The sequence below is a fragment of the Genypterus blacodes genome, unplaced genomic scaffold (assembly GCF_046128005.1).
Source record: "Genypterus blacodes isolate CSIRO-AG114 ecotype Tasmania unplaced genomic scaffold, CSIRO-AGI_Gbla_v1 ptg000105l_1, whole genome shotgun sequence".
Lineage (NCBI taxonomy): Eukaryota > Metazoa > Chordata > Actinopteri > Ophidiiformes > Ophidiidae > Genypterus > Genypterus blacodes.
In genome coordinates this window covers 3,101,389-3,121,041 of record NW_027466909.1, presented here as the reverse complement: position 1 = coordinate 3,121,041, position 19,653 = coordinate 3,101,389, and the positions used below count along the sequence as shown (strand labels likewise).

Sequence of the window (19,653 nt, the reverse complement as noted above, 5' to 3'; positions counted from 1 at the left end):
TCCTGCTACTTTGACAAGGTTATTTGGTATATCTGAAATAAATAAAACATATTGGAAATACGATTTATTAACATTGTTGTACTCTTTGAACAAGACATTTCAGTTTTTATTATTGCTACATGTTGATATGACATGATAATTCACTGGATACAGTACTAATCTAACGTGTTTAATCTCACACTTCATTTCAACTCAGTATTTATTACAGACATAATAGTCCATAAAGAATTGAAAACATACAGATAAATATACACATTAAATAAAAAGAGAGATTCACGTGTAGGGCCCTTGTTCCAGTAGTGAGAGCAGCACTAACAGGGACGGTTAAAGCTTCTATAATGCAATTCTCATAATCAATCAAGACGGCAAATAAATATAAGGTTAGCAGCCGCAAGAAGAGGAAGGAACCCCAGAAGAGACAAACAACCGACTGGCACTATGGTGTTTTAGGACGTGTATAAGCAGACGCATTGCATCATTATAAACCACTAAGCTTCTGCATTCTGCTTCTGCTTCTGTAATTATACTAAGTGTGATTAGAGGGAGAAAATTCACATGACTGTTGAGACTGAATTTAGAAGGATCTCTGTGGGATCTTTAACTAAAGCTTAGTTATCATATATTTTTTATTATGATGAAGACATTAACGCACCCACAACACAGAAGGGTGGATGTCTTCTGCTCACCAGATGCTGCCATCGCTCCAGTGTGGGCCTTGAAGCTGACAGTTAGATAAATACATTTATGATAGAAAATCTACTGATATTGTCCATTTTAGTTCTTGTGGTCATAATAAACACTGTGGTGTCTTTGACTCTATTAAAACATCTCTTATTCAAGGATAAACACTAATTGGAGAAAGAAAAATCATGATGAAGGCAATGTTTGATTCAATAAAGTATAATACACCACACACCCAAGTTAGAATGAAACTAAATCAGTAAAACGACTTACTTCTTATGTCACCAGTTATTATTAAAGCCCTTTGCATCAGCAGACAGGCTAGTTTATGCATTGTGAGGGATAACGTCTGTCATATGACTGCAGGTCATTAGTGTGTGAGTGCACAGATGTTTGTTATGACGATGGGATGAACAGAACTGTTGAAGTCTCACAACTGACCATGAAAACAGCAAGAAATAAGACACATACTGTACAAAAGTGCAACAACTTTGAGCATTTGAACTCATAGAGGGAAGTGCAGCCACAGCTCCCTGTCCCTGTTTGTTTGGTGTGCACACATCACTCTGATGTTGGGATACAGAATTCCTTAGACGTAAGGATGCTTGGGAACATGAGGACTTTGGCCATCATGAAGGAGAGGTCAGGCAGTACAGAGATCACCATGGTGGCCTCTGCACTCAGCTCCTCAACCTGCTGGTGCGCCCTGCAGGTGCAAACACAGTCAGCATTACATTTTTGCATGATTTGATGATGCAACAAAATGCATATGAACAGAATATTAGAGCCGACCTGACTGAAGTGCTGGTCGTCTCCGCAGTGGACATCAGCCGATTCAAAGTGTCCTCTCCATGGTTGCTGCCAACACTGGTTTCCAGTTTGCTGATGGTCAACTCATAAAGCTCACGGTCAACTCCTTTGTGTGTGTGTGTGTACACACATGGGCAAACATAGGGTAAATATATTTAAACAGGACATACTAAATTAACACACAGTCTAACACACACTAACAAGTCATGCTGAGTTGCTAGATATTGCCACAATTGTTCTTTAATCTTGAAATTCTGAAATACAGAATTAAAGATTCTGATGAAATGTGTTTCAGATACTGACATGGAAATCATTTCTGATCCAATATCGATACACATTACATTTCTGAAACAAATCCTGCGTTATAAAAAGCCAAAGGCTTCAACAGCAGCATGGTTTTCATTTGGTTTCATTAGAGTTTGACATTTTCATTGTGAAAGTGCTTAAATCAAAAGGTAGTGGCTATAAAATAATCATCTCTGAGGTTGCAGTGTCACATGCTGACCTGGAGGAGGACTGTTACTGCGACTGCTGCTGCTGCTGGACTCTTTCTCCTCCACAGGACCAAAATAATCCAGGTTAAGTGCAAGAGGAGACGCAGCGGTAGACTGTTGCGGCATGAGGAGGGAGGCCTGACTTGTTACTCCTAAAGGGACAAAAGGCTGCTCCATTATGAGTCATGATTTCTTCCTTTCCTGAGACAATGGAAAGGCTGACAGGGAGACAGCTTTAGCTTTATCCAACAAAAAAGAGGGTTATCTTTTTAATGATGTAAATGCATATAGCTAATCTGTCACCACCTCTAAAGACTCGCAAGAGCAGTCACATCTCATCTCACCCTGGTTTTATAAAGACGGATTTGACCCGGATTTGACCCAAAAGCCCTTCAATTAACAAGTTAGCCCACAAACCACAGGAAAGAGAGACAGAAAAGAGGCACAAGAGGAGAAACTAAAGACAAAAGAATTAACTGATTTATTTCAGTATTTACAAATGTCCTACAAGTGCTTATTGCAGTGCATCTGAGCAGTAAAGCTGAAGAGGATATGCTCTGGAATTTGTCAACAAACTAAAGGTCCCACGTGAAATACAACTTCAATAAGAAATAAAATACATTTTAGAAAATGATTGTTGGTGAAAAGGCACAACTTATGATGAAATATCATAACTGGAATTAATAATAAACTAAAGATAAATGAAATGAACAGGTTGATATGAAAATGTTGTGAAATACTGTTCAGTGTTCAGTGTGAAGAATCTTTCTGCTCTATTCAGCATGAAGCAGCCTTTACATTTGGTGGCTCTCACATTATGACTGCAAATCCATATGCAATGCATTTGTATAATCCATTTATCATATAGATATCACATCAGCAAAATATTAAATCAAGTGCATGCTTTGTCTTTTGTTTAGTTTCTCCTTAAATCATGGATTTATCATCGAATCATTATTTACTTAGTGAATGGTTGTTTTGATGACAGCACCTCTACAGAATATGCAGCTCTGTATTATTACCACAGCATTTTAGTTGTGAAGGTTGTGGACTTATTAAGTTGATTCACTTTATCACTGAATGTTTGCCTTGCTTGGGCTTTGAAGGTGAAGGGAGCTGAAAACTGAACACAACACAGACTTGTGTCATTTTCATTTAACAAGGTTCACTTCCTGGTACTAAGAGCTGACCCTCGTGGTGTCTTTTCAGTATCACTACAGTGAGGGCGGATGAGGTAGCCGGTTTGGGTTTGAGGTCCTTCTCAGGTGGGGGGTCCCCAGCGTAAAAGGGAAGTTCAGATTCCTCAAAGTTATTGGCATTCATGGTTTTGCAGGCATATTCTAACAGGCATGCACTGGGCCATGGTAGAGCACAGCACCACATCATGGAGGGGTCAACTCCAGAAGGGGGATCAAGATTAATACTAAGATTAAATCCTTCATTAAATGTATGTGAACTGATAAATACTGAGATAAATTCTGTAAAAGGCGTCAGCAAGAAAAGAGGGTGAATAGCTGAAAGAGGGAAATAGGAAAAGCAGCACAGTGTTTCCTCTGGGGTAAGTTTTCCATTTATTTGCACATCTGTCTAACTTTGCGATGGCTGCTGTTTGTTCACAATCATATAAGCCGCTTTTCTCTTGTTGTGGAGTGTCACTGCTAGTTGGCGTGTGGGAGAGGAAACACAGCATTCAGTAACAAAAAGGAGAACATGCCCTGAAGAAAGGGGAGTCAGGAGGAGCCCAAAATCAAAACATATTTTGGCTGAGTAGAAGGAGGCAGGTAGGGAAGGCGGGGTGTCTACTTCCAGCCCCAGAAGTGAGGGGCTCGGCGAGGGGACGTACCGTCCTGAGAGCTGCTAAGGCCACTGCTGCTGCAGTCCAGCTGCCTGGGAGGGAGTGGCTCCTGCACAGAGACACGGAAACGGCAGGTCAGTGACTGCTTCAGGTATGTATGTCCACCTGATTATTAATACTTTCCTCCATCCTCATGCAAGTTAAGAGGTTAAAGCAGAATCAAACATATAAGTGGTAAAAGGCAGCAGTTACCTTTACTGAGTCTGTTGAGGGGTCCAGTCTGTCCGGGGGCGACGCAGGTGTCTGTGCTGTGACCGCTGTGTGTCCTGGAGAACAGGTGTCTTTGCTGGGCTCTAGCATTCCCTGATACAAAACAGATGGAAACTCACAAACAGCAACAAAGCTACGTTGGAAACCTCAACGACTGCAGCGGTGGAAACGGAAAAAAATTAATTGAAATGAATTTACATTTTCCACCTTACTCACCAGGCTGGATGCAAACGCAGGCACAACCATTGGCTTCTTCTTCATGCCAATAAATACCTATTAGATGAAAACACAAAAGGGCAAAATCATTATTATTAATCTGACCTTCTGACCAACTAACTGCAGTCAGAGGTCAGATGAGGCAGTAGGGTTGAATGTGGTCTGTGTTTTCCCAGGATATTCTGAGCTGTTACTCATGTTTACTTAGTTTAGGTGTGTTTTAGATCCACGCTTAACTGTAATCAGTATTTCGCAATGTTTTGGCAAACTCACAATGTTCTTTGTGTCCACACCCAGGCACCTGAGCAGAGTCCTGTTGGTATGGGAACCACCCCACTGAAACTTGAGGCCAACGGCGCTGTGGACGTCCTGAAGTTGCCAACACATGCCCCACTGAACCCTGGGAAAAGAGAGAGACTGTAGTAGATTGGAGGATAATGGGCGGACTAGTTTAGGAGAGGAAAAGCTGTGAAAGTGTGAAGGATTACAGCCTTTAGAATGGCCGCCAGCTGAAATGTGCTTCAATCGATATGAATCTGCAAATATTTAGGGTAGATTACTGTCAAAATGTCTTGTCTCGGATCATTATGTTTGCTAATTTTTCCACTGGGGATAAAGAGTGACACCTGATGTTTAGAAAAGCAAATCCGATATAGCTTGTATCACTACTTAGTGTTGATCAGAGAAAGTGCAGTAAAAAAGCCCTTATCTTCAGAGTGTTGACATAGCCGCCATCATCATAATCATCAGCTTCCCATTTCAGAACACATTCCTCACCCCTGAGCTCCCAAACAGGTTTCTTCCATCTCCTCTTTCTCACAGCTGGGGCGGTCCTGCGCCTGGAGCAGAGCAGCCAGGTCGAACACCTCCTCCTCCTTCTCCTTCTCCTCCTCCTCCTCCTCACACCCTGCAGCTGGGACCAAAGCACCGGGGAAAGTGACGTGGAGAAGCTTCTGCACGCGGCCGCACAGGGAAGCCTGGACGAAAGAAACGGGAAACAATTAGTTGCACTTCACCATTTGTCTGCACTGACACAACCTACATTATTACCTATGCATTACCTTCACCTGACCAATCAAGATCAAACATTCACTGAGGCTGCTGAAACGTTATTATAATAATGAACAGAATCAACCCACCTGACACCTGCTGCCCTCAGAAGAGCCACACTCCTCCCCCGTGTCCGCCTCAGTCTGCTGGCTGCTATCTTGTGCTGTGAACTCTGTCCACGGTCTGTCCTCCTCCACCTGAGTCCTCGGCCCTCTGAACTCCACCCAGGACCCGTCTCCATCCTCATGTGTGGATGCTGAGCAGAAGTCTGCAAAGCTGTCGCTGGGTGGGAGGCTGGGCCATGGCTCCTCTGCGTCATCTGTCGAGGGTTCGTTTTCATGGTCAAAGCCACCGTGTTTGAAGTCTGCAAAGCCGTCTCCTGCATATGTCTCAGATTCTGACTGGTTGGAGGTAGTGGACGTTTCCTGAGTTGCAGGCGTCTCTGACTGTGATTGGCTGAGATCTCCCACCCCCTGGTTGACAATGGAGTCGGCAGGCTTGGAGTTTTCCAGTTCCTCCTCTTCTTCCTCGTCGGCCTGGTGTCCCCAGTCAGGTTCATCCGCTTCAAAATCAAGGCATGGAACGTTCAGTTCACAATCCACAGATAGGCTGTCTGGCGTCAACGCATCACAGAACAATGTCAAGTCCTCTGCAGCTGACTCATACACACTCGCTGTGTGAGAAGGAGGAGAAATGCTATTCTCTCTATCTTCTCCACCTCCCACAGACTTCCTTTCCTCCTCTGACTCAGAGGTTTGGGAAGAGTAGAAATTCGGGCTACATCTCGTTTCCTTCCGACTTTCCTCCGGCTCTTCAAGTTCCTCTTCCCCAGGCTGAGTCTCCTCCGATGGAAAGTCCTGAGCAGCTGCAGGTTCCTGAGGCGGATGCTGACCCTGAGATGGTTGAACAAGTGCTGCATCTCTTTTTTCACAGTGTTTGACTTTAGTGCAAATGTCCTCTTGAGCCTTAGATGTACAATGAGACCGGGGCTCAGAGTTCATAACAGCCTCCTGTCCTGAATCACAGGGTTGTTTGCCCAAGCTGTCGGCAAGATTTATGTCTCCCTCTCTTCCATCCCAGCCCTCTGTGCCCACAGGAGCGAAGCCGCAGCACCAGGGGTGAGCTGCCTGCTCTGTAAACACTGAGAAATCTGCAAACCCCGTTTCCTCTCCCGCTAAAGAAGCTTCATGGGTCTCAGATGGGTGGTCTCTCACAGTGTACCCATTACAATGCTGCCCTTCTTCATCTCCCTGACCACTGCTGCACCCTGATTTCACAGTGGACGCTGGTTGGGATTGTTCTACTGGTTGTTTAAAGCTGGGTGGAGGGGTGCCTGGCTCTGTGGTGGGAGAGGCCTGTCTGGGGCTGGGTGAGTGCTCGTTAAAGTCAGTGTGAGCGGAGCAAGAGATGACAGAGAATCCCCCAAAGTCCCCAAACTCATCCTCCTCTGCCTCCCCATCGTAATCCAACGGTGGTGGGGATGAAGAGTACATAGGCATGATGTCTGGCTCCATAGGTTCTCCTAGTAGGGCCTGATGGCCTCATATACCTGGGAGAAGAACACATGTCAACTGTGAAACAGAACTGCAAGAGGAGCTGACAGAACATAAACAGTCCGGCGTGTCGATGAGACTAAACGCTGAGCTCAAAGGTGTGTGTCCTCTCTACGACTGAGGCTGTGAGGAGAGGGTTGCCAGCTAAACACAAATCATCAGTGGTGACACAAATCCTTTTGTTAGACAGGAAGAATTTCTCTCCATTGGGTCAAATGTGAAAGTCGTTGCAGCTAAATGGCTCAGGGAGTTGACACCTAACACCTCCTTGGACAGACACTGAATGCCTAAAGAGGTCATCTGTAACAGATACACTGCAGCAAGCAAACGCCTCCACAATGGGAACACCTGAACACTATGGATCTCTGCCCTACTGTCAGGCTCCAGTTGTTTGTTCCTTTAGTCTCTTCTGAATTAGCCTAATCAAATGTTTATATTATACACAGCCAACCCTCCCCTGTTAACGCTCATCTCGCAGTGGAATCGTGTCCCGTACTTATTATCTCGGCCGGTAAACCGATACCGGAAACATTATCCGCAGCCCTGTGCCACTGGACCCACCAGAGCATGTTTCCAAAGCTCCCAACACCCCCAAAGCAGGCACAAACCCCGGGTAGCTGCTCTCTGGACACCCCTGCTCTGTGTGGAGATGCTGCTATGTACAATATGAAGAGCTGCCATTTCCTACCGGCTCTTCTTCTTCTTTGATAGACAGCTGTCACTCCATAACCCGGCACGGAACAAAGCCAGGAAAACACGAACAAATGTCGTTTTAAACATTAATTAGACTACCTACGGATAATTTGCTGTCAATTATTTATGTTATTAGCGCATTCTAAACCGCACAACGCCAGCTTGGGACATTATAGTGAGCGTCGGCGTTAGCTACAGCCTGCTAGCTAGCATAGCCACCACCTAGCTACCCGGAGAACAGAACCAGGTGTTTGGCGAATATCAGCGAACAGAACCGAGCTGTCAGCCGTTTAGTTACCAACATTCATCCACTTTGCCTTCTCTTCACTTCTCGCAGAGCTGCAGTCTTGCCCTCCATCACCTCAGCATCATTCTCTAGCTCAGAAGTGTCGGGGGGGATGCGTCTACAATTGTGATGTCTGACTGCGCCGTTTCCACGTAGCACAAATACCGGGAGTAGTTGGGGCTAAACTTGTCGCTACGCTTGACAAGGCACAGGAAGGACATGTGGGATATCGCTCATATAGACGATCTTTGTTTGTTGTCCTGCGGCTTGGGGTGGATAATATCACCACCTGCAGGGCAAATGCGGAACTGACAACTAATAATGATATATCTCCAGTCAATGTGAATAGTGTACAGAAATAAAACATGAATATTGTTAGGCTCATGTGTTCCTTAGTTTACACTTAAATAATGTACATTTATATATTTTAAAGGTTGTAATTTCAAAATGAGTCTTCAGTGGTGCAGGAGAATGTGACTTGTTTGAGTGACCTCATATTCCTTCCTAATATCTAGGACTGTATTTCCACAATGTATTAAAGTAGAGTCGCCTTAATAACTACCATGGCATTTGTAAATTCAACTTGTTACTCATGATTGGAATGAAACTTGAAGGAGGGACTTGAGATACGGCGCTTATCTGTAAAGTAGCAAAACAGGACGTTCTTGCTTTGCTGCAACATAATTTCATGCAATCTTACCATCAAGCAAACAAAGTTGTGAACTGTGAGCTGCCCTACCTCAGTACACAATCGTCTACTTAGATAGTGTGTAGTACTTTGTTGTCAACACAGACATTTGTGTTAGTTGGCAGCCGGGATTGTTGGTTCTCTGGCGACATCTTTATTTAGTTTTTCAGCAGATAGTCAGGCACTGCTGAAATGACTTATGTGTAGAGTTACTTTGGTAATGTGATGATAACCTGATTAAGTTGCTGCCAGTTTGCCCTTTTCCGGCAGCTGCTAATCAGTAATTGCACAAGGGTGTGGCAAGATGTCTCATAGCAACCAGCATGTTGCTGTGAGAAAAAACTCAACATTGATTCTAAACTGGACAACAACAAACAGGCTCCAAATCTAGTCCATCAGGCAGCATCACTGTCACTCAGGCCTGATGCAGATGAGTACTTACTCCCATCCAGTCTTCAGCTTTAGGGGCTTCACCCAAAGTTACAGGAGCAGAATTTGGCAGCAGCTGAGGGTTGATTCCGATCTATTCACCATGAAGATGTCTGACTGTCATTCTGCTGGAAGAGCCAGGGATGAACCTCCTCCTCTTCAAACACAATGAAAGAAGGAGTCCAGACAATAAAACACGAGCCACTGGGTCAAATTGGTCATCTGTAAATAAGCTATATGCAGATAAAAAAAACCTTTAGACTGACAGATTAACTGACCAACTGAGTTATTGATGTGTTCAAACTAATCACTGGACATCAGTTTGGGTTCATCCGGGGCTTTGGAGAGCTACAAGCAGAATCAAAACACACTGGGGGGCGTTGTAGACATTGACACACCTGCTCTGTGTAATATGACTGCAGGCTTCCGCCATGACGTTAGCACAGAGCGTTCACGGCGACAAGGTGAGATTTTTAAACACTGCTTCGCTTAAAACGGTGCAGCCAATCACAGAACCGCATCAAAGTCACGTGGGTGTGCGCACGTCTCATGTACCGGCCTGTGACAGAAGCAGTGCTGGTACATACTTGCGGTCTCAAGAACGCTTTGAAAAAAATAGCTCACTGTCGCTGCCTGCTGGAGAAGATTGTCACTGCACTTACGTACGATCCTCACCTGTCGCAAAGATAGTTATTATGATCTTCTCATTTTAACGTTTTGTTTTTAATATTCCAAATATACGTACTTTCTTTGTCTTTTAGTTTGTTTCATTTATTTTATATTTACAACTCGTATCCCAGAGTTCTTGCTTCCAGTAGCGCTCAATAATGCATAAAGTGTCGATAAACTGGATATAAACACGGCCTCTTTGTGCAGGAGGATCATTAGCTGGCCTTTATTTAGTTTAGGTTTACATAGGCTCAGCTTGGCCTTAACTACGCCTTAGTTAGTGGTTGTGTGAGAAAACTAAAAATGAAGAGCTGTGTTGTTTGGCTTAAATTCCAGCAGAAGGCGCTGTTGAACCAGTAACAAATATTATAGGCCAAAAAGCGGTTACTACAGAGGCACAACAACAACTTTCATATATCTGTCAATACATATCTGAGATATCTTGCTGAAAGGGAGACAGACAGACAGACATATCCTTCTTTATAAAGACAGCAAAACATTGGTTAATCATTATCTAAGGAATATGTAAGGGACATTTGCAATGACTGCACCCCCATAGTACAGCTATAGATATCACTTTATATTAGCACTATATCACATCAGTGTTGTGATGTACATGTTGACAATATCGATTTATTTTTATTCACTGGAGGAAAGCACTGAACTGAGCAGGAGAGCAGATATCCCTCATATATTCACTGTGTTCTCTCCATGATATCTCTGACAGTGACTGGCCGCTGTGCTGTTCCTGAAGCGTCTGCCACACACCCTGCAGCAGTACGGCTTCTCCCCGGTGTGGATCCTCTTATGGACACAAAGATAGGCACTCTGGGTGAAGAATTTACCACAGAACGGACACTGGTAAGGTTTCTCTCCTGTGTGAGTCCGCACGTGCACCACCAGGTAGTCTCGACGGAGGAAGGCCTTGCCGCACTCCTGACACTTAAATGGCTTCTCTCCCGCATGGTTCTCACTTACATGTCTCACAAGATCCACATCTCTTTTAAAGCAGGCGCAGCAAACATGGCAGAACTTCAGCTCCGTATGTGTTTGTAAATGATTAGTTAAGCTTTCTTTGGACTGGAATATGTTTCCGCACACACTGCAAATACAATCACCGGCCTGTTGATGTGGGCTGAGGCGCTGTGGAGAGAAAGCAGCAGCCTGATAGGAGACATCCTGATGGTTACGGACAGCAGTCAGGTCTAACTGAGGCCCAGCGTTCACCGTCCAGTCTTCTTCGTCTTTACTGACGTGTGTAGCAGCAGAGCATTCAGAGGAGGGGGCTTGACTTTCAGGAGTTCTTTCTGATGTATTGGAAAACTGTTTCACACACTCAGGCAGAGCAGCTTCCAGAGTGGTACTCAGCTCCATCTCCTCCTCTTTAATATGGTGGAAGGATTGATTTTGGTTCTGCTGCAGCTCCATGTTGGGATTCCACTCTAGATGAGGGGGAAAGCACTCCTCTGACACTTCAGGGACACCTGTGACACAAGGAAGAGCAATTATCTGTTTGTTTACATCAAAACACCTAAAGTAACAACGGATAAAATAAAATAAAATAAAATAAAATGGTGACATGTATGGTAAAAAATCTTAGTAGCAACCCTATATTTAAACACACACACCTGCGGGGCTCCTCTGGTCTCTCCTGGAGTCGAGCTCACTGCGCAGCTGCAGGATTTCCCTATTTGTTCGTAAAATCTCGTCTCTGTAAACTGCGATTGTTTTCTCTACCAAACCGAGAATCTCGTCTGCGGCCACAGCCAGACGCTCCGTGACGAACACCCGCAGCATCTGCGCCTCACACATGCTGCAGGAGGAAGATGAGGGTCTGTGTTGTGTTGATGGAGCTCAGGGAGAAAGACAGTGTTGCGTTCAGTGGCTGGTGGAATAGACAAGTCCTTGCTGCGGTGTAGAGGCGTGGAAACTGTCCATCACTGTCACTGTCATCATCGTCATCCTCTCCATTTGCTGCTTTTTGGCGTTTTCACGCTTCTTCTTCATCACCTCTCCTTCTTTTGTGAAGGCTGTTTGTAGAAGATGGAGTGTCTCCATGTGTATCACTGCCCCCTGCGGACAGACACTGAACTAGAGGTTGTGTTGTGTCCATGTGGGCTTTCCTGTGACAAAGGTGAGTCCTGATTTCATGGATTAGTTTGTTTATAAAGTCAATATAGATATGAAAACTAACCAAGAAACAAAAACAAATACATCTTAAGGTTGTATTATTAATATTAGTAGTAGCAGCAGTAATGGTAATTTTCCCCCTTGACTGTCTAAAGCCGTGAACACACACACACACTTTTTTAGATCACAAAGACACAGAGGCATATTCCAAGATGAGAAGTTTATTAGTCTGTAAAGTAGCAAAAACACTGGAGAGGCCCCTGACACAATGGTAGAATGCAGCGCCTTCATCTAAATACTGATCCAGTGCACACTGTTATTATAAAGACAGAGAATCAGAGGAACGACTGGAATTATTCAGGGAATTTGACGTTATAGTTGTGCTTGTGTGCTCGTCTGAAAAACTGCACACCAAACACACCACTAAGGAGGCCGACATCATCACTCCACACCTCTGTGACACAGATACATCACTGAAAACACTCCAGTCAAAATGACGGTTCAGCTTGTTTCATTTAGAAAAAACATACAAACCAAACACGGGGTTGCAGTTTTTCAGCGAGAAAGACAGATAGAGACAAATCTCATCAGTATCAGTGGGAATGTTTGATGCCAATTCTGGTTTCAAAACCTCCTTATACCTTAGAGGAATCACTTGTGCAACTTGCTTTTTTAAAATAGGAACAACATGTTAAGTCAAATCCTCATTACCAAAAGGCTCCTCCACAAAAATCTGTGATGCATTTATATAAACGGCAGAATTAAGCTCTTTTCCCCCAAACTGTAGATATCTTTTCCATATGAAACCCTGAAGGTCACACAGAAATAAATAAACACAACTGCATGACTGAACAAACAGACAATAACAATAAAGCAACAGATCTCAGTGTTCAGTCATTTATGCTGTTGTGCCAATTGTTGAAAGCCTCGATAAAGATGCTTATACCGATATGCTTGTTGTCTTAATGAGTGTTTTGTTGGCACACAGCTAATCTGTGATCAAAGAACTAAAGTGACATTTTCATAAATCATGTAAAAGAAAATAAAAAAATAGGCAAAACGGGCAGAGAGAATGGAATGCAGCCACGTGGGAATTCTGCCCTTGATTACGCCTGATAGGTAGAAAAAGGAAACGCATGCTGAATGGGAAACGATCACCCTAATCTATGTATACAAAGTCCCACTGACACACATGCACCACAAAAGGCTCTCTGCTGGGTTATGTGTTATGTGTGAGACGTGTTTAGATAGGACGCCTCCTCTCTGCAGACCTCCATCTCTAATTATCTTCATCACATCAGATTACAATCAAAAAGTACATAACATTCAGCTTCTCTGTTTCATTTTAAAGGGTTGCAGAACAATTCAAATAGTACTTAAGAGTGAGAATTATTATATTACGTTTGTTATTATAATTATTCCAGAAGCAAGAAATGGGATCATGAGGAGATGAGGCGCTGGGAGCTCGGTTCCTGCAGTACAGGAGAACATGTACGGTGCTGTGTCAGCACTCTGCATGACAAATGGCCCTGTACTACACCTACATGTACAGCAAACCTACAGGGAATACACACTGTACCTGTGCGAGTAACCGCCCACACAATCTGGGTTCCTGTTCATCTCCCTCCCCCCCCAGTTACTCCTGGCAACAGATCTCCTGCTGTGGACCATAAACATGTTTCGTATCCTGCGTTTATATTTACATGTAACTACTGGTAAGACCGTGACATTAAGAGCAGAAGGTCATCAGAGAAAACCAGCAACACAAAAGACTGTAACTGACAACACACCTCATCAAAACCACTACACCTTTGTACATTCTGTTGTAAACACTGCTCTACGAGTGTGCGTGTGTGTGCGCTGGACTGCCTCACACATCCTGTCACACTGCACTTCTCGCTGCCCTCTCATACCAAACTCTACTCGCTTCCTGTTTGCGTCGGAAACAGACCATCAGCCGCCATTCGAGGGAATAGAGGAAGACCGTGTGTGAGGAGACAAGAGCCCTAACAGTCGTCTTATTGCTGCATGAAAGGAGCAAACACATATGCAACACACAGCTGCAGGCCATCGTGCAGAGGCATGATGGGATGTTTCAATGTAATAGTACGCATCAATTATGGCAAAAGCTGATGGGAAAACGTTCTACTTATACTGAGGAACAAACACTGGGAACTTTGAACGTGAATCTTGACTGTTTTTTAATCTTCCTCTTTGACACAATACTGTTACGCCCCCGGATAAAACCAAAGCAATGTAATGCAGGTAAGCTGACTGTCTGTATGGAATGATTCAGGTGACACACGACTGCATATGGAATAAAAACAGCACCAGTCACCCCACTGAGACACGACGCCACTGAAAATCTGAGCCGGTGACATTAAATGATGTTTCTTTCTCCTACCCTACTGTGGAAACACGAATACTATACATTCAAAACACTAATCTGTTCGCCACACCACTGTAAACAATCTGGAGTTCTACTCACTGCCTTCCCCAGCAGCACACTGTGTACACCTGCAGAAAGGAGTGGAAAGGACCATCTGCTACATCTTCTCGTGATGTATTCCTTATTTGTGGGGTATTTAGGTCAATGAGACTGCAGCACGTTGCCATGACAACTGGAATAAACCCATGGGAGGGCGGGCAAAGTTGGGCGATGCAGCCGCGCAGACGGAGCAGCTGCCCCCAGGCTGGAACGCTGGAACGCTTAATCCCGATCAGCAGATTGACGTTTATGAGCTAATTGCAAACTATGAACCGGAGTGAAACACAGACCGGATCCCATCTGAAACCATCACAACAAAGATATGATGTTGTAAAACCGATTCATCCATTTTGTGTTGAATACAGAAAAGCGAGTCTTTGTTCCCTGGACCAACCTACATTTTCCAACAAATTTTCCTCCTACTTCTCCAATCCATAGAAGCAATAAAGCCTTCAATTTGAGTCAAAACATTCAAGCAATAACCGGAGTTTTCCCTCCTTCTGCAACAGTTTGTATTCAAATCAGCACCACAGGTTTTCCCTGAGTGATCCGCTTCATGATTCCAAACCGCCCAGCATCCCATAATATGCCAGCTAAAGAGGGAGTGGGCTATCAATACAATGCGAGATCCCTGATCTGGCAAAACACAAAGACAAATTCCTGAAAATAGAACAGAAGACACATTCATCCGCACGGCGTCTCTTTCTCCTCAGATCCTGCTTAAAGAAAAGGAATGGAGTGAAGTGAAGGGAAGGGAAGGGAAGGGAAGGGAAGGAACAGCGGCAGGAGCCTTTTTACCCATTTGCTGCAGCACTGCATGGTGGGTAATGATGATGGTGTGACTAACGCATGTGTGTGTGGGAGGGAGGGGAGGGGGCGGGGGGTCATCTGTGATCAAGTCCTTGCTTCAAAGCGCCACCACTTATGCAGAGGAAGTGGGAGCGTGTGGCCGTTAGCCCAGCTTGGTGATCTGTAGATCTCCATGTATCCGTACTGTGTCGATAGACGCCAAAGATTTCACTTTGTGATAAAAGTCAAAGAGCTGGTGTCCGTCCACGAATATCCGGAACCGCTGGTGCTCGCAGTGGATTTCCACCTGCAGGCACAGAGAGAGAGAGAGAGGGAGAGAGAGAGAGAGAGAGAGAGAGGGGAAGAGATGAAAGAACAATAGATAAAACAAATCAGCGATTCAATCTAAGCAAGTACAGTGACAATCAGTTCACAGATCAGCAAAGGCAAGAAGCCCACAAAAGACACAAATCTACAGCAGGCAGACAGAACAGGCGTCTCAACAGGGTTTGTTTCCGCACAATCAATACTGTGCGATGGCGCCCCGAGGCCCAGTGAACGCGTGAACATACCGACGCGTCAACAACAAAGAGACCTGTCCGACTCTAAACACCACAGCGAGTCACGTGTCTCCAGACGGACGGGGGCAGTTTGGAGCTCAGCATGACTCGGCTTAATCTCCAGCCTGCAGCTTTAACCCCTAGTCACCACCGCAAACACACTCTATCACTTAACCACCGCTAAATATAAGCTCAAGATGACAGATTGTAAATGTTGACATGACAGCCTGGGTGCTTTATGAATCCATCATGAGGAAACATCTTAACCCTTAAGACCATAATTGGATTTGCGTTTGCATCATCATCAGTAAGTAAGAAGAGAAAACCTCCACATCACACACACGTATGTTGTGTGTCAGTTATTCTCCTCTGACACTCTCGGGCTTATTAGAGCAGAATGTGACGCTGTATTACAAACGAGTCCTGGGGTCTCTGGGTAATTACCTCATCTCATCATGCATACATGCCGCCCACCTAATTCATCACACCCAACATCTGATGCTGACCGCCGCCAGGGAAAAAAACGCTTCCTGTTCATCTCTCATAAGTACAGTATGCAGATTGGACATGGAGGTATTTAAAGGAAACTACACACCGGGGTCCAATCTGAAGAAGGACAACAACTTCTCCTTTTAAACTCAATCTGTAACTGCAATTATTGAAATAACAGGAGAACTTGTGACTGTTAGAGGACAAATCTGTCTCTTTCTTAATAACTATGATGACATATAATACATAATGAGGAGTGTCCAATAACAACAAGGAGACACTTTCAATGTCCATGTTTCCATCAAGGACCATGAAAGATGACCAACCTGACAGCGAGCATCAGCAGCATGGGACACTTACATACGTCCCCAATAGAAAAAGGGAATATTTACCCTAAATGGCTGATCAGGGATGAAGGGGAAGTAGGAAGTGGAAGCCTCCTCCCCTGTCCACTTTCCAGAGATGCGGGCGCTGCGTAGGAACTGGCGGTCAGTGAAGCGAGCGGTGAGTTTGAGGGCCACGTCGTGCTGAGGAGCCTCCTTTTCCGTCTCGCGTCCGCAGGTCAGGCTCACGTCGAAGCTGAGGAAGAGGAGGGAAGAGGTCAGATGTGGGATGTGTCAAACTCATCATGCTGACTGTGTTGAGAGGAGGCCAGTGTGCTGAAACCTCCAAACACAAGCAACTTTGTGTTTGGTGCAATAAAAAAAACGTGGAAAAAATGATCCCAGCCTGAGCATTCACATGAACTTTGACACGAGTACTGTGCTGCTCACTGAACACGATGAGGTCATGGGGGCGGTTTCTTCCAAGTGTGACATAAGTTTCCAAATACCGTGAAGACACACCCAAACATCTTATTTTCCCTCTTTCTTTCTACTTTTCCCGCAAAGGACGAGGGAACGCCCTGTGTGTGTGTGTGTGTGTGTGCATCGTTCCACAAACATTTTTACACTTTTGTCAGTACTGAGTGGACGATCAAGGCTTATTATCTCTCATCTAAAACTACTCAGCATGAACATAGACACCAGTCAAAAGCTCCATGGCAGGGAGATAAGGCTGACGTCACCTCACCTGTCTGGCTCCAGGTCGATGATGCCCATCACTATGATCTTCTTGCCTGGCCGCATTCCGCCCCTGATGCGGCCGCAGAACGGCACCGTCTGTGCAGAAAACACAAGAGAAGCCATTGAACACATCATCAAACATGGAATCCTACAGGAGCAGTAAAGCTCAGAGCGCCTTTCTCTCACCAGGAGCCGAGATAAATCCTCTTTATCGGGCGAGATGAGGCCTCGGTTCCCCAGCGAGTCCTTCAGATGATCCTCTTCCACATTCTTCAGCACCGGTGACAAAAGATTACAACAGAAGGAGGAAAGCAAACGGTCATTTACGGCTCCGATCAGGTGGAATCCGAAGCCTGCCTTCAGGTCATAAACCAAACCAACCCGCAAGCATTTACGTCTCCGGGCCCTGATTATGAATCAAACACACGGCGGGGCCTCGTGTGCGGGGTTCAGCCCCAACAATGAGGAGGTGTTACCGGCAGCAGCAGCAGATCTGTCATGCCGGCTAACGGCTCCAGTCTGCGCCATGTGGGGCTAAGGGGACGGGGTTAGGAGGCGAATTACTTCCGATTACGCCTTGTAATGTAAATGCACGCATGCAGAGCGGAAACATGTCAACTAACATGTTAAAATGTCCTTTAATCTAATCAAAGGGGCGCTTGTTTTTCTTCTGTTTTACGCTGCACACCGCGATCCGCATTTACAACCATCAACCACCACCCTCTGCTCAAATCACCGCCATAGCCGCCGTCACGCAGACAAACACACACCGGCAAACATGTTTCATTCCCACCCGGTTCCGTTAGAAATTCCAAAACACTTACTATTCCGTCCGTCTCCGCCGCCTGCACCGCCATCTTGAGCTGAATAGCACAGGATGCTGCTGATCGGAGCACAAGCAGGGACCCCGCCGGTGGCTGTGTGTGTGTGTGTGTGTGTGTGTCAGCGTCGTGGCACTGGCACACACACGCTCACGCACACACAGGAGGAGGAGGAGGGGAGGACGTTCCTATTCCTGGAGATCCACGTCTGAAGCGAGCGGGGCCTGGCACGGAGCAGAGTGACCGAGCAGGACGTCTCTCTGCCGGGCTGACAGGCGGAACAAACGGGGGGAAATGTGCTGACGTATGTTTCTCTCATGATTACAGCCTGAAAGCTTAATCCCCGTCTGTTAAAGTCTCTAATCAGGCTGATTCCCACAACGAGACACGAGGAATAATAACCTGGATAAAGTGGAATTGTTATTGTTATTATTAAAGCCAGTTTGAGTGACACATGAACTGTTACCTAACTGGTTCATAAAGTGGACGTTTTTGCTGCAAAGAGCAAAGGGTGCAAAACGTACAAATGCCAGAACAGAAACAGTCAATAAAACACAACGTAAAAAGTTACAAGGCTTCAAAGTTACTTAGTTACTTATTTACCATTCCCTCCTTAAATAAGTGCACCCTGCTAATGTTTGACCATATTGAAATGAGAAGGAAACACCATAATGTGCTATCGTACACATTGTTGAGATGATAGAATGGATATAAATATATGTATTTGAACTAAACTTCCTCTAGAATAATACCTAATACACTTTACGGTTCTAGATTAAATGTACTTACTAACGTTGCATCTCTGAATAGTGATCATCAGTTTACATTCCGTCAGTACAGGACAAACTTTGGCTCTGTTATTTTGTGCTGCCACCCTGTGGTTACCGTGAGAAGTGCAGCTGCACAAAAGTATTTCTAATCATCCATTTCGTAAGTTTACGCAGTTTTATAATATAAAAGAAATTAGAACGGGAATGAATGAGTTTGGTGTTTTAATAAAAAAATTCCAAAATGCAAAAATATGCAAAAAAAAAAGAAAGAAAGAAAGAAAGAAAAAAAGCAGTCTGATCCATAGTAACGCTGTGATTCAGGTCATTTAATGAAATATAGATTTCTAAATCCCCTTTGCTGTTTAATGTAAGTCACTCACGTCATTGCAAAACTGTCCTCTTTACATTTTATTATCGTTATTATTGTTTTGTGATGTTGCTATGACCTCGTTTGTCGTTTTTGTCTCTTTCTTGTTCTGTGATGGAGGCTGATTTCTTTAACACAGATCTGCATGAGAATACACGAGATCAGATCAGGAAATAGTTCGGTCGGAGACTTCAAAGCCCATCGCTCCCCCCTCCCTCTCTCTCTCCCTCTCTCCCCCCCTTTCTCCCTTTCTCCCTCTCTCTCCCTCTCTCCCGCTCTCTCTCTGCACCGGGTCCGTCCACCCCTGCAGCCATGGCCGCGGAGGCTGCCGGTCCGGATGCTGCTTGCACGGGACCTGCAGAATGCGAGGAGATGGACGATCGGGTAAGACGCTGCCGGTTAACTTTTCGGATGCTCTTGCTCGATAATGATGATGGTGATGATGATGATGCACGCGGATGAGCGCGCACCTGTCATCGGGCCTCTCTGCGCCTATAGAGCCCACAGGCTGCTGCTGCTACTGCGGCGAGCCTGAAGAGAT

At 45.0% G+C, this 19,653-nt stretch overlaps 3 protein-coding genes across 5 annotated transcripts; all 3 read right to left on the bottom strand.

Moving 5' to 3' along the window:
• Nucleotides 1-49: 49 nt before the first annotated feature.
• Nucleotides 50-8,041, bottom strand: LOC143008570 (uncharacterized). Of its 3 annotated transcripts, none has more exons than XM_076160387.1 (10): nucleotides 7,861-8,041; nucleotides 5,406-6,865; nucleotides 5,044-5,243; nucleotides 4,540-4,666; nucleotides 4,258-4,323; nucleotides 4,033-4,143; nucleotides 3,829-3,889; nucleotides 1,997-2,137; nucleotides 1,474-1,597; nucleotides 50-1,387 (listed from the first exon to the last, which is right to left on the bottom strand). In XM_076160387.1, the coding sequence occupies exons 2-10, from the start codon at nucleotides 6,828-6,830 to the stop codon at nucleotides 1,243-1,245; spliced, it is 2,400 nt and encodes a 799-aa protein (XP_076016502.1). In that variant the 5' UTR covers nucleotides 6,831-6,865; nucleotides 7,861-8,041; the 3' UTR covers nucleotides 50-1,242. The 3 variants fall into 3 exon arrangements, with proteins under 3 accessions (XP_076016502.1, XP_076016501.1, XP_076016503.1); XM_076160386.1 differs by having other exon boundaries at nucleotides 7,865-8,041; XM_076160388.1 differs by having other exon boundaries at nucleotides 4,267-4,323; nucleotides 7,865-8,039.
• A 2,154-nt stretch (nucleotides 8,042-10,195) lies between these two features.
• LOC143008597 (uncharacterized) lies at nucleotides 10,196-11,465 on the bottom strand. The gene is made up of 2 exons (XM_076160420.1): nucleotides 11,263-11,465; nucleotides 10,196-11,118 (listed from the first exon to the last, which is right to left on the bottom strand). Exons 1-2 carry the CDS (start codon nucleotides 11,444-11,446, stop codon nucleotides 10,322-10,324), a joined length of 981 nt encoding a protein of 326 aa, XP_076016535.1. The 5' UTR covers nucleotides 11,447-11,465; the 3' UTR covers nucleotides 10,196-10,321.
• Nucleotides 11,466-11,965: 500 nt separating this feature from the next.
• lgalslb (lectin, galactoside-binding-like b) lies at nucleotides 11,966-18,273 on the bottom strand. The gene is made up of 5 exons (XM_076160364.1): nucleotides 17,979-18,273; nucleotides 17,341-17,424; nucleotides 17,162-17,250; nucleotides 16,483-16,669; nucleotides 11,966-15,348 (listed from the first exon to the last, which is right to left on the bottom strand). The coding sequence occupies exons 1-5, from the start codon at nucleotides 18,009-18,011 to the stop codon at nucleotides 15,205-15,207; spliced, it is 537 nt and encodes a 178-aa protein (XP_076016479.1). The 5' UTR covers nucleotides 18,012-18,273; the 3' UTR covers nucleotides 11,966-15,204.
• Between the last annotated feature and the right edge of the window lie 1,380 nt (nucleotides 18,274-19,653).

Bases quoted from the DNA above. Each gene is read 5' to 3' on its own strand.
- LOC143008570 (XM_076160387.1), bottom strand. From the start codon at position 6,830: ATGGAGCCAGACATCATGCCTATGTACTCTTCATCCCCACCACCGTTG. The intron at 4,144-4,257 runs GTGGAAAATGTA...GTTTTGTATCAG, and splicing joins CATCCAGCCTGGTGAGTAAG to GGAATGCTAGAGCCCAGCAA. The intron at 1,388-1,473 runs GTCGGCTCTAAT...TTGCACCTGCAG, and splicing joins ACGACCAGCACTTCAGTCAG to GGCGCACCAGCAGGTTGAGG.
- LOC143008597 (XM_076160420.1), bottom strand. From the start codon at position 11,446: ATGTGTGAGGCGCAGATGCTGCGGGTGTTCGTCACGGAGCGTCTGGCT. The intron at 11,119-11,262 runs GTGTGTGTGTTT...CTTGTGTCACAG, and splicing joins AGACCAGAGGAGCCCCGCAG to GTGTCCCTGAAGTGTCAGAG.
- lgalslb (XM_076160364.1), bottom strand. From the start codon at position 18,011: ATGGCGGTGCAGGCGGCGGAGACGGACGGAATA. The intron at 17,251-17,340 runs GTGAGAGAAAGG...TTTTCTGCACAG, and splicing joins AGGATTTATCTCGGCTCCTG to ACGGTGCCGTTCTGCGGCCG. The intron at 15,349-16,482 runs GTAAATATTCCC...CTGTGCCTGCAG, and splicing joins TCCCTGATCAGCCATTTAGG to GTGGAAATCCACTGCGAGCA.